Source organism: Cotesia glomerata, linkage group LG3 (assembly GCF_020080835.1).
Source record: "Cotesia glomerata isolate CgM1 linkage group LG3, MPM_Cglom_v2.3, whole genome shotgun sequence".
NCBI classification, from domain to species: Eukaryota; Metazoa; Arthropoda; class Insecta; order Hymenoptera; family Braconidae; genus Cotesia; species Cotesia glomerata.
Window position 1 is genome coordinate 19,257,093 of NC_058160.1, and position 12,330 is coordinate 19,269,422.

Consider the following 12,330-nt stretch of genomic DNA (forward strand, 5'->3'; position numbering starts at 1 on the left):
GTATGATTAGTATGAATTATAGTTATTATATTATTGATTCAAAATTAATACGGGCTCATTATCATCAATTATCATGAATCATGACTTTTATTACAACTTAAAAATCAATCTTTAATTCGTATTTTTACCCGTTCAATTTTTTGAGTATATTTGTTTCTTTTCTTTCTTTTTTTTTTTTTTTATAATTAATTTTATAATTTATATTGCAAACTTCGCCTAACTAAGTTTAAAGGGCTCGATGAAATTTTAATGTTTCCTTTATCAAAAAACATTTTCTCATTAATTTTATTTGTGAAGCATAGTAACTTACTTTATCTTACAATATCATATTAAAGTACGACGACTATGATAAAACTATCAAAAACGTGCGCATATGTTACGATAGAAACATATGGTTTATAATACCAATAATAGAGAATAACAATTAATTAATTAAGTATTTTTAGACTCATAAATTAAAATTTATGGTGCATAAACAATACAGATCGAAACGTTCTCAGTATTTATTTACTTTCACATTAGTTATCTTTGGTGTGTACTTAAACAATTAAATTAAAAATTTACAATTAGTTTATGAGTTTATTTTATATCAGATGGTTCCGTTATTTAAATAAATAGCTTTTTACTTAATTACCAAAACCATTTTTTTATCGCACATTTATTTATGTAATATACGATTCTTTTCAGTAAGTCACAGGATATGTTTATTGAGAAAATATACCTTAAATACTACGTAGTATTGTAGAGCCTCCTCATAATTTTTTGAATTAATCCGTAACATTTTATAAATATCAGTTTATGATTGCACATTAGTCCCAATAAAATTTCAACTGGAATTTTATATATATTTATATTAGAGTGGTCCTTCATTTAATAATTTTAGAACTTACAGTAACGCGCCCTTTAGATCCAGTTTTTCAATATCACGTCACAGATGCCGTGAGTGCGTATAAAAAAAAATTCGAAAGTAGAAAAGTTTTTATCCCGTATTTTCATTCTTTTAAATAATCATGTCACGTTTTCTTGACATACCTCGGCTTATTCCGAACGATATTAGCTATGTATGCGCAAAATTTCAAATTGATTCATTTTATTAAAACTCATGATTTTTTGGAACACGTATTAAGGGGGATGCCACTGTGACAGCCAAAAAAAATTCCCGAAAATCACTCTTTTTTTTCGGCCACCGCAGCGACTATCCCCCTTGATATTAAAATCAATAGCTTTAATTTAAAAGGTATCAAAAAAGTGTATAGGAAGAATTGTTAAAATCACTAAAATAAGGACCACTCTGAGGTATATATATATATATATAAAACAAAAAAGATTTCTTTTCTTAAAATTTATGATGCAAATAGTAATATATAAAAAAAAAAATATTTTTTTCTTTAATATCTTAAGGTATCTTGTTAATTTTAAGGATTAAGAGTAAATTTTAAATTATATATTTAATTAAGATTTGGTAACAATGGTAGGCGCGATCCTTGTTATAAAATAAAATAAAAAAATCTTTGCAAATCAAAATTAATTTGCTATTATAAAATACATTTTTTAAAGGCTTAGTATTTGAATCAAGAACAAGGAATTCGTACAATATAAATGATAACCAGTATTAGTAGATTTCATAAAAATCTAACTATTGCATTTGTCCTCATGATGAAACTTCCGAAAAATTTTGCTATATTTCGACTTAGCTCGTCATCCTGATTCAGAAAATACATATGGTTCAAAAGTTTATACAGAGTGTCCCAGAAGTAACGGACGCCATTGTAGCATCTGATAAACAAAATAATTCTGAGATGAAAAGTCCTTAGCCATTTTTTAATCAGACGCATAGATAATTAATTATTAATTAAAATAACGTCCTCTTATGCTTTAGAGAGAGAGCATTAGTGTCAAGTCAAGTGCGTTCCAACGAAGATGCTTGCATGTGTGAATGTGTAAGTAAATATGTGTGACTACGTTAGCTATAGAAACTAGTTAGTCATACAGTTAGTTGTGTCTTTGTTTGGCACATATTTTACTGGGCACTAGCGCTCTCTCTCTCTAACAAATAAAGAGACGTTATTTTTAATTAATAATTAATTATCTATGCGGTTAATTGAAAAATGGCTAAGGACTTTTCGTCTCAGAATTATTTTTTTCATCAGATGCTACAATGACGTCCGTGACTTTTGGGACACCCTGTATATGTATGTATATATACGATATAACGCGGCTTGTGTCCACCCTCTCTTACGAATCTTAATGGATCTTTATGAAACTCAGCATACATATTCTCCATGAGATTGTCGAAGACAAATTTAAATTTGAGCGGAATCAATTGATTAGTTAAAAAATACCAGCAGCTTGAAATTTTTATAAATTCAAAATTTTTCACTTTTACTACTTTTTCCACAAATAACTTTTGAACAAAATTTTTTTTTTGGTTTCTGTAAATTTCATGCCAAAGCCAGTAAAATAAGCTTTACTTTACATAAGATAAAAGCCCCAGTACCTGCTCAGGAATCAGTACCTGATAACTCCATACACTTGTATATCTATATTAAAAAATGCAGATATACAAATACATGGAGTGAGCAGGGACTGATTCCTGAGCAGCTACAGGGGCTCTTACCTTACCTGCATGAATTTCTAACATGAAAATTTTCCATATCTTTAATGAAATTTTACTGTTGCATTCGTTTTGATTTATTTTTGATGTACTTAATTTTATATTTCTTCTTAAAAAATTAATTTAATTTATTTATTATTATTAATAAATGTAGCTATTAATGAAATCTACTTCTATTTCGGCTGTCGAATGGCCTTTTTTACAATATAACTTCGCTCCTCTTACATATATTAGTATTCTTTCTCCTACTAATAATTTTGAGTTTCACTCCGGGCAATCGGAATACAAATAAGTAGTAAGATAATGATCTCAGTGATAATTTGAGTAGAAAAAATTGCATAAAAATTTGATTTTTAAATATAAAAAATTTATTTTTAAAATTGAATATAACAATTTTTAAATAATATACTAAAAAATAGAAAAATGGTGACTTTAAGTAAGTCATTCATTAAAGTTTTTCGTTCCGTTTGCCGTATAGCTGTTTTCAGTTACTTTTTTCATAAGTGCATAACGTCAAAGATTTTTATTTGTAAATATAAGTTTTCTTCAAATCTTATTGTACATATATAAGCGGAGGTTTTTTTAGCTTTATTAATTCTTATAAAACAAAAAATTTGAATTTACTATGAAGTATAAAAACCAATGTGATACCTTCAGATATTAAGAAAAATTTTTTTTTGTCACTCATACCCCTTCTGTTTTAATCATTTTATATATATTTTTTTTTCATAAAAATAAGAAAAAACAAACCATTACATTCCTTAATCATTCAAACAGAAAAATACTGTTATTTTATAACAACGACACCATTATAAACTCACTGTATACTATTCCAGAAACTAGCAAAACTAGTGCGTAACTCCGAGCGAAAATTCTGATAGTATCACGCTATATTATTGCCACTCATTGTTGTGACACATTTTTTTTCTGGTGTATTTTGACTTTCTGAATTGCTACGCACAGTTTTAGATGGACTTCCAGGCGTCGGTGTTACATCACCAGCGATTGAATTATTGTTGTTTGTTGAAGTAGAGCTTCTTCGACCGTTCTCGTGAGTCGGAGATTTAACATCGAATGCTGACGTTTCAGACTCAAGGTCTGAATCAACCTAATAAAAAATACAATTTTAATTAGAATAATAATAGTAGAAAATTTTTTCTCTAATACTAAAATTGACAAGAACCTCTAATAATGAATATTTGATTAAACAATGATATTTGCTATGTAATATGAAAATGACGTGTGAAAGACTTAATGAAGATGATTGCAATGGTGATGTGATACCTTGTTAAAATAAACTACCTGTCTGGTAGTAGGATGAGGGCTGAGGAAAAGTCTTTCACTTGTGTCACTGCCACAACTTGAACTTTCACTCATTTCTGTAGTGAATTTACGAGATGCCCTAGGACTTGGTGGTGCTGCTCGACTTTGACTACCGAGAGCCATCCCAATATTCCTAGAGCATACTTGAGATTGTATATGCTCACATACCCTTCGAAATCGTCGTATATTTCCTATAACATAACAATACGTTTTTTATTTTAATTTTTGAGTCTTAAATTAAAAATTTGGCTAATAGAATTAAGTTTAATTCAATTTTATTATATTATGAGGTATAAGTATTTTTTTTTATATTGAAATTAATAGATTTACTACATACATATATACACAGAGAAATAATTTAAACTGTCATGAGATTATTTTTTTTACTCGAAATATTTTTTGAATAAAGTTAAGTAATTTCTTTAGATTTTTTTTTTAATCTTGAATTAATAATAAAGTTCTTTAACCAAAGAATACTTTTTATACTTTGAGCAATAGTATAATTAATTATTTGAAAAATCTGTAGTTCTGATTTTAACTAAAAATGTTTGCTCCAATTGAAAAATAATAAATTTTTTTGATGCAATTTTAATTCTTTTTTTCTGTGTATAGATGTAAATAAGTAAACAGAATAAATCAAGTTGAAAGAAAGATTTTTAATAACCTAACATAAAAAAAAACTCAAAACAAAAATATTTTTTAAATCAAGTATTCTATTCGACTGATATTTTAAACTAATGATACATTAAAAAGATACAAATTATTGTTGTATACAGAAAAAAAAATTGTACGAAAAATTACGATTGTCACCTCGTAATCCAGGACCAGACTTTAAGTATTTCTACATTGATAATTTTACATTTTAAAATGCTAATTTCTATACAAATTTTTACGATGTAACATCGTAATATATATAAATAGTAATTACTAAGATATTGAAAGTCTGGCTCTGAATTACGATGTGATAATCGAAATTTTTCGTAGAATTTTTTTTCCGTGTATTTCTTTTTTTAGAATTTCAACTTTACAAAATTCGCTGGATATTTTAAACAAGACTCTGTTAAGCTATGAGTCCTACTTAATTTAAAATTATTTTGCCGTCATGTAACATATAAGAAAAATTTCATATCCTCTACTTCCGAATTGAACATTACTTGAATGAATTAATGTACACAATTAATAGACAATACGTATTTTTGCACGGAAATAAACGGCCTACGAAAAAATTCCGGAACGATTATCTATTCATTCAAAAATGATTTTTTCTCAAAAGTTAAACTGATGGTCAATTTCACATTTTTTTTTATTTCACGACAAAACTAATTGTTTAGTAATAAAAATAATAATTTTATCAGGGTCTATTCTTTCCGAGTTTTTTTCTGTTTTTCAATTTCTTGTTTTTAGTGATTTATGTAAATAAGATCGTAAAATTAATCATAACCATACATACAGACTTGCCAAGAAAATATTGATCTACTGATATTTGGTTTAATTCCAAATGTCAAAAAAATAGTATAAAAAATTGTATTCAAACTAAATAGAATAAATTTTCATTTTTATTTTCATAGAATATTTATTTACACTCAAATTGTTGAAAAATGCCTGAATATTTTATGCGGTCTTTTCAAAATTAAGCGAAATTTTCAAAAAATTAATAAAAGTTCTAGTGAAAATGTTGAAAGGAAGTTTTTATGGTGAAATAAATTGTAATTATTTTCAGAATTCTCAGTAATACAACTAAACTACCTACAATTTGGAAAATATTTATTGATATTTATTTTTCAAATAACAACGATTTTTTTAAACAACCAGAAGAAATTCTCAATCAATGTTTTTGACTCGGAATATCATTTTGCTCTAGAACAATTTTTTTTAACCCAAGAAAAACTTATGGTTAAAAAATTACTATGTTTAAAGCTACACTAGTTCAAAAATATTTTCTGAAATTAAGTCAACTTTTTTTTTCCGAGATTATTAATTTTTAATTTAATACAAAAAACTGCGTTTCTCAGAAGGAGAAAAGTCCAGTTGGAATATACTGAATTGTTCCACTTAGATAAAAAAGTTAACTAAAAATGATTCTTTTGATGGAAAATGATTAGTACCTTAGAATTGATGAAATTTTTTAAAATGCAAAATAGAATTCAAATTCATTTTTAATCGGATAAATAAAATGTTTATTTTTTGAAAAACATTTTTTTTTTTTTTTTCAATTTTAGAGTTCAAAACGGAATTTAAATCTATCTTGAAATATTTTGAAAATTTGGAACAGAAAATTTTTCCACTAAATTTTTGAACTACCCCATTTTGCTCGCACCCTCCTCCCCTATATCTAATTTTTAAATGAAGTAAAAAAATTACACTTACCACTTAGTAACGTAAATGTGATAGCAAATAGAGGTTCATTTGGTTGTTTAGATATTGCACTGATGTCAACTTGAAATCGAACTTGTCGTTGAAACATCGCAGGAGCAGTACTGCTACGTTTGTATTCAACTTTAAAAGACAATGGCGAACTTACACTATGTGACAATTCAGCTATCTATAAGGATTAATTTATTTTATATTAGTAAGTATTCTGACAATAAGGAAAACACTGATCAAAAAATGAATAAGAAATAGTTACTGATAAAAAAGCATGGATAAGATCAGCTTTTACGCTTGCCAAAGGTTTGCCTTTTACAAGAACTGTAAATGTTTCGTCTTTTTCAGAGGCCATAAGGCTACCAAACCAAGATTTTTTTGTAAGTTCAGGTGAAGAATCCGGTGTAAGATGAACCTAAATAAATATAGTTAAATAATTATTTAATGTATTTACGAAGTATACTTTAAAGTCGCAGAAAAAAAAGACTATTTTCTTTTCGAGTCTGCTATGAAAATTTTTTAGTTTATTATATTTCAAAAGACTTCTTCGAAATCAGTTATATTATAAAAATTTCAGGGATAATTTGACGTTTCTTAACATTAATTATATTTTTTGTAAAAATTTCAAGTATCTAACTCAAGATTTAGTGAAAGATATCTTAAATAATGACAATTTTACGAACATATTTTTATGGGATGCTCGAAATAAAAAGTAGTCGATTTTTCGCGTCATCATAACATATATCTATTTGATTAGTAATAATTAAATTGCCTCTTCAGTGCTTGTAAGCAGTTTGCGTCGATGAAAACGCGGACTTCCCAAAAACGAATTTTTAATTGTAGTTAAACGAGATCTCCAATGGTGGGCTCCAGTTCCAGTGCCCGTATGTGGAGAACCTGGAGGTGTAATACCTACTGAAATTATAAAGACGATTAATATTAAACAACGAATTTTCCTTCGATATATAATTTTTATAAAATGTAATTCTTACTCGATTGAATTTCATTCAATTCTATTGCAACATTTGAAAATGGTTGACTAGTAGCCGAAGTCGTTGAAACAGTGGTAGTTGCAATAGTACTGGTCATTGTACCGTTTCCACTGGCTGATCCACTAGTAATAGATAAACGATGTGGACTTGGATTTTGCCCATGATGTGAGTTGGGTACTGCTCTATGTGGACTTAAAAGACCGGCGACATTGGGACTATGCATAGGTGAACTCCCTGGTGTTGAGGCATGGGAATGTGATAAATGTGTATGCGATCCAGTACTTGGTGAACGTCGGGTATGATGTCGTGCACTATCAAAAGAGTTAATAATTCTTGTTTTAAAATTAAGTAATCATAAATTGGATAATCAATAAAATTTTAATCTCTTACCTGGATTGTCTTCTTGGCGTCAAAGGTGACCCATGACTAATTTGCCCTAAATTCAATGTTGTATTCCCATTGACCCGACAAGTGTCCACTCGCTTTCGAGGTGGGTCTACTTCTGATTGTCCTGAAGAACCTCTTATTCCGACTCGAATGCCTTCTAACTCATCTTCACAAGCTGGTCTTCTTCTTTTCCTCTCCAATAGGAGAAAATAGATTACTTTTTCAGTATTATGGCTATCAAAAATTTAACAGTTATTAATGATATTATTGTTGTTTTTTAAATAACAATTGATAAAAAAAATGAATATTATACTTAGGACTTAGCAATTCTTGAATAAGTTTATCGCGTTCTTTAAAACATCCTAAACTTGCGATAGCTTGAAGTACATCTGGATCAATTAACTCGACGGACGGAATGACATGTGTTTGTACTACTTCCATCATGGAAAGTTCCAATTCGAGTTCACCTTTTCCAGCAGCTGTTACCCAGATATGCTTATTTATGTCCGCCAACTATAAAACAATTGAAATTATCATTAAAATTTTATTCATATATTTATTTACTAAATAGGTATCAGAGCAAAAAATCGACTGTTTCTCCTGAGAAAAAAAGGTAGTTCATCCTTTTGAAAGAGTGAACAATTTTTAAGAGACATTAAAATAAAAATCTTTAAAAATTTCAAAAATTGAATTTTTTTGTTACTCATCCTTTATATTGTTATTATATTATTCTCTACATTAAAACTATATATAATCTCAAAATTTAAAGTTGAAATTTTAATTTCTAGAAACTGCTCAAGGTTTTTAACTTTCAAAGTAGTAGAAACTACTTAAGATACTTTCGAGTGATCTGAACTTAAGGTAGATTTTTGAAAAGATTATAAAGTAATCAATTGAGTATAATATTATATAGTAGCAAAATTAAGTATTGAAAACAAAAAAAAAAACCCAATGTTTAAATTTAAATAAATGTTGAGCGACCTTAAAAGAATTTTCAATCAATCTAATTTTTGTAAGACTCCTAAAAAACGAAAAATTAACATATTTTCAAAAAAGATTTGAAGGAAATGTTGTGTTTTCTGCGCTATCCTAACGAGTATTAACAATTAATAATTTTAAAATAAATAAATATTACCGTGAGTCGTTTGTCAGGATTTACTTCAATCATTCCGCGAAGAAGATTCTGACAATCAGGTGGTACAAAATGTGGAATATGAAATACACCTCGTTTTACTTTTTCTAAAAGTTGCCGTAGATTATCATCATCAAAGGGCAATGCACCAACAAGGAGAGCATACAAAATTACTCCACATGACCATACATCTGCTTTCCGACCATCGTATTTTTCACCCTACAATAGTATAATTCCATTTGTTATCAAGTCTTCAATTGTTAAATAATATTTAAATAAAAAATTAAAAATATATTATGTATTTACTCTAATCACTTCCGGACATGCATAATGAGGAGATCCGCAACTTGTTTCTAGCATAGATCCAGCTGGTTGCAATGATGCCATTCCAAAGTCTGCTATTTTAATATTATTTTTCTCGTCAAGTAATAAATTTTCCGGCTTCAAATCTCTGTGACTGTGTATGAAATAAATATAGAACAGAAATAGTCAATATTATACAAAAAAAAACTGAATTCTGTATGGGAAGCTTTTAATAGTTTAAAATAATTGAAACCTTATGAAAATAAAATTTGTTTCTGTGTAGAATATATAATTGATTAAAAAAGTAAACATATTTACCAAATATTGTGACTATGACAAAAATCTAATGCAGATATTATTTGCCTAAAAAATCGTCTCGCCTCTTTAGGCGTAAGTCTAGCTTTTTTCACTAAATAATCAAAAAGTTCACCTCCTGATACATGTTCTAATACAAGATATCTATAACAAAGAGTTATGATTGATTAAATTTACTCAGATATTGAGCATGTATTCTGCAAACAATGTAGAAAGAAGACATACAAGTATTTTTTATTTTCATAAACGTCTGAAAGTCCAAGTACATGTGGATGATCAATGAGCTTCATAATAGCAATTTCACGTTCCACCTTCATCAACACGGACTCCGACAGTTTTTCACGGTTGATAATTTTAATTGCTACTTTTTTACCTAATACACAATGAACTCCAAGCTTCACCAAACCTGATAAAGATAATAAATCTTTAATTAGTTAACCTATGTTAAACTAAAGAAATTTATAATTTAATACATAAAAATAATTTTATTAATCTAGTTAAACTGAGAAGAAGTCAAAGGTTGAAAAAATAAGAAAATGAAGAGTATTTTTTCTAAAATATACATGAATATCAATTTAATTAATTAATTATTTAATTTTATAACTAATGATTTTAATTTTAAAATTTAACATGAATTTACCAGCTTTTGGTGAAATTAATCTTAATCATCCTATAGTGCAAAAAATATTATTAAGGAAAAACTATGAATCGGTACTGTTAAGTTCAATTGATTGATAAAAAAAAAATTTACATAAATACACTAGGAAGCTATGAAAATAATAACAATACGTGTTTCTTCACTCTCGATATGTTTATTTCCTACAAGGCAATCGAGCAAAAAAAAATCGTCACAGAAAGTTGCTGTAATAATTTTTGTGAATATATAAACTATATTCATCGGTATTTTTACCGCGCTGGTCAGTATAGTAAAGATACGTGAAGACAATATGTTTTTTTTATATTTACATATGTTTGACCACTCCACTTGTTTTGAAAGTAGATGCGCTTGCGCGAATGCTCAAATGTATTTTTATTGTTTTATTACAATTTTAATTAAATTATATAAGTTCAAGTACTATCCGAAAAAGTTTAATTTTATATAAATATTGTGCATTGATCTTAGTATCAAATATATATTTATAACTTCATGGCAGAGTTGCAAATGATGCATTAAATTTCTTAATGCATTAGCATTTTCATTGATCATTAAATTTAATTTACTAATGAAAAATATTTTCATTAAAGATTAAATCTAATTTTTAAATGGAAATAATTTTCGTTGACCATTAAATTTAATTTTTCAATAAAAAATATTTTCATTAATCATTAATTTTAATTTTCTAATTATAAATATTTTCATTACCCATTAAAAGTTCTTTTTTAATGGTGAATTTTCCCATTGATCATTCGATTTAATTTTAATCAAAGTATTGTCATTCATAATTGAATGTAATAGTGTGTTCGGACTCCCTGCCCCGAGCGCATCACCATTTTTTTTACTCGAAACAATTTTATTTAAGAATAAGGAAAATTCGGATCAAGATGTACTGATTATTAAAACGATGTAATATAAAAAGATAACTTTTTATACCCAATTAGTTAATATTAATTTTGAATGAAATTGTTTTTTTAAAAAAAACATCTGACAGCAAATCGACTCTAGCCCTAGAGCGTTCGAATTTTGTTTACTTGCTCTATTTTTTCTTTATTATTCACATTTTCTAAAATATGAGCTCTACTGATGTTGTGCTGATCGAGATCTTTCATTTGAGTATACACATGCATTTTTGATATATGTCCTATATATCTACTTGATATACGTACTTATATGTCATGTATATCAAATATATCAATAATGCATATGGGTACTCTAATGAAAGGTCTCGGTGAGTATAACTTTAAGATGAACTTATATTTTTGAAAATGTCAATAATAAAGAAATGTGCTTGTTTCTTCTTAACTATTGACATTTTTCAAGATATAACCTCATCCTGATGTTATACTCATCGAGACCTTTCATTTGAGTACCCACACGGAAAAAAAAATTTCGTTCTGGTAACGTAACTGTAGAGTTACCACAACTATACACAGTTTACTGTTCGCTGTAGAGTTACAGTAACAAAATGTTATTTAGTTCTGATAACTCAATGTTGTTGAGCTCTCAGAGCTCTACGGGATTGTTCTCAGAGCCAAACGGTATAGTTGGAAGCGCCCTACGTTGCGCAGTAGTGGAGTGCGCTGACATATTTCATAACCTTCTAAAATGCCAAACATAATTATTTTGTTACTAATCTATATTATTAAAAATATATAAGGACAATTAAGTTCCCAATTTATTTATTTAAGGAAATAGGTTTTTTTTTTTGTCAAATTGAATTTCGTTAGAACAGTTTTGTATTTATGGTTTTTCAAGCTTCATTTGCAGTGACTCTTAATTTAATTTATTAGTTGAATATATTGTGATAAGTGATAAGTTATCGGAATACATTAAAAAGACCCCATTTAACACAAAATAAAATTTATTGTTGGCAATATAAATTCATTCTGCCGCATATATTTATTAAATTATCAATGCTAAATCGTAAAAAAAAATTAAAGTAAAACAGACTTCCAAAAATTTGTTATAGTCTTAGAACGATCCTGTAGAGTTGTGAGAGGTAAATAACGTTTAGCTCTCAGAGCTCAACGATGTAGAGTTGCAGGAGCTAAATGGTATTGTTACTATAAGAATACGTTAACCTACTGGAACTTTTTACAACTAACTACTATAGAGTTCCTATAGCAAAATTTTTTTCTCCGTGGCACATGCATTTTCATATATACATATATATATAAATATATGAAAAATTGATGTGGGTACTCAAATAAAAGGTCTTGATGAGTGTAACATCGAAGTGAGC

The 12,330-nt window shown here is 27.7% G+C and overlaps 1 protein-coding gene across 6 annotated transcripts in view; it reads right to left on the bottom strand.

The window, feature by feature from the left end:
* Positions 1 to 2,753: 2,753 nt before the first annotated feature.
* The window catches only part of LOC123261519 (serine/threonine-protein kinase BRSK2), a 32,930-nt gene continuing 23,353 nt past the window's right edge, over positions 2,754 to 12,330 (bottom strand). For 5 of the 6 annotated variants that reach the window (XM_044723159.1, XM_044723154.1, XM_044723153.1 and 2 more), the window contains 12 exons: positions 9,656 to 9,836; positions 9,434 to 9,574; positions 9,119 to 9,269; positions 8,816 to 9,031; positions 7,994 to 8,193; positions 7,684 to 7,914; positions 7,294 to 7,604; positions 7,074 to 7,216; positions 6,564 to 6,716; positions 6,305 to 6,479; positions 3,899 to 4,128; positions 2,754 to 3,722 (listed from right to left, as the gene is read on the bottom strand). In XM_044723159.1, the coding sequence (XP_044579094.1) occupies positions 3,498 to 3,722; positions 3,899 to 4,128; positions 6,305 to 6,479; positions 6,564 to 6,716; positions 7,074 to 7,216; positions 7,294 to 7,604; positions 7,684 to 7,914; positions 7,994 to 8,193; positions 8,816 to 9,031; positions 9,119 to 9,269; positions 9,434 to 9,574; positions 9,656 to 9,747 (2,268 nt within the window). In that variant the 5' untranslated portion in view covers positions 9,748 to 9,836 and the 3' untranslated portion in view covers positions 2,754 to 3,497. The remainder of the gene's footprint in view (positions 3,723 to 3,898; positions 4,129 to 6,304; positions 6,480 to 6,563; positions 6,717 to 7,073; positions 7,217 to 7,293; positions 7,605 to 7,683; positions 7,915 to 7,993; positions 8,194 to 8,815; positions 9,032 to 9,118; positions 9,270 to 9,433; positions 9,575 to 9,655; positions 9,837 to 12,330) is intronic. The other variant, XM_044723157.1, reaches the window with a different exon arrangement.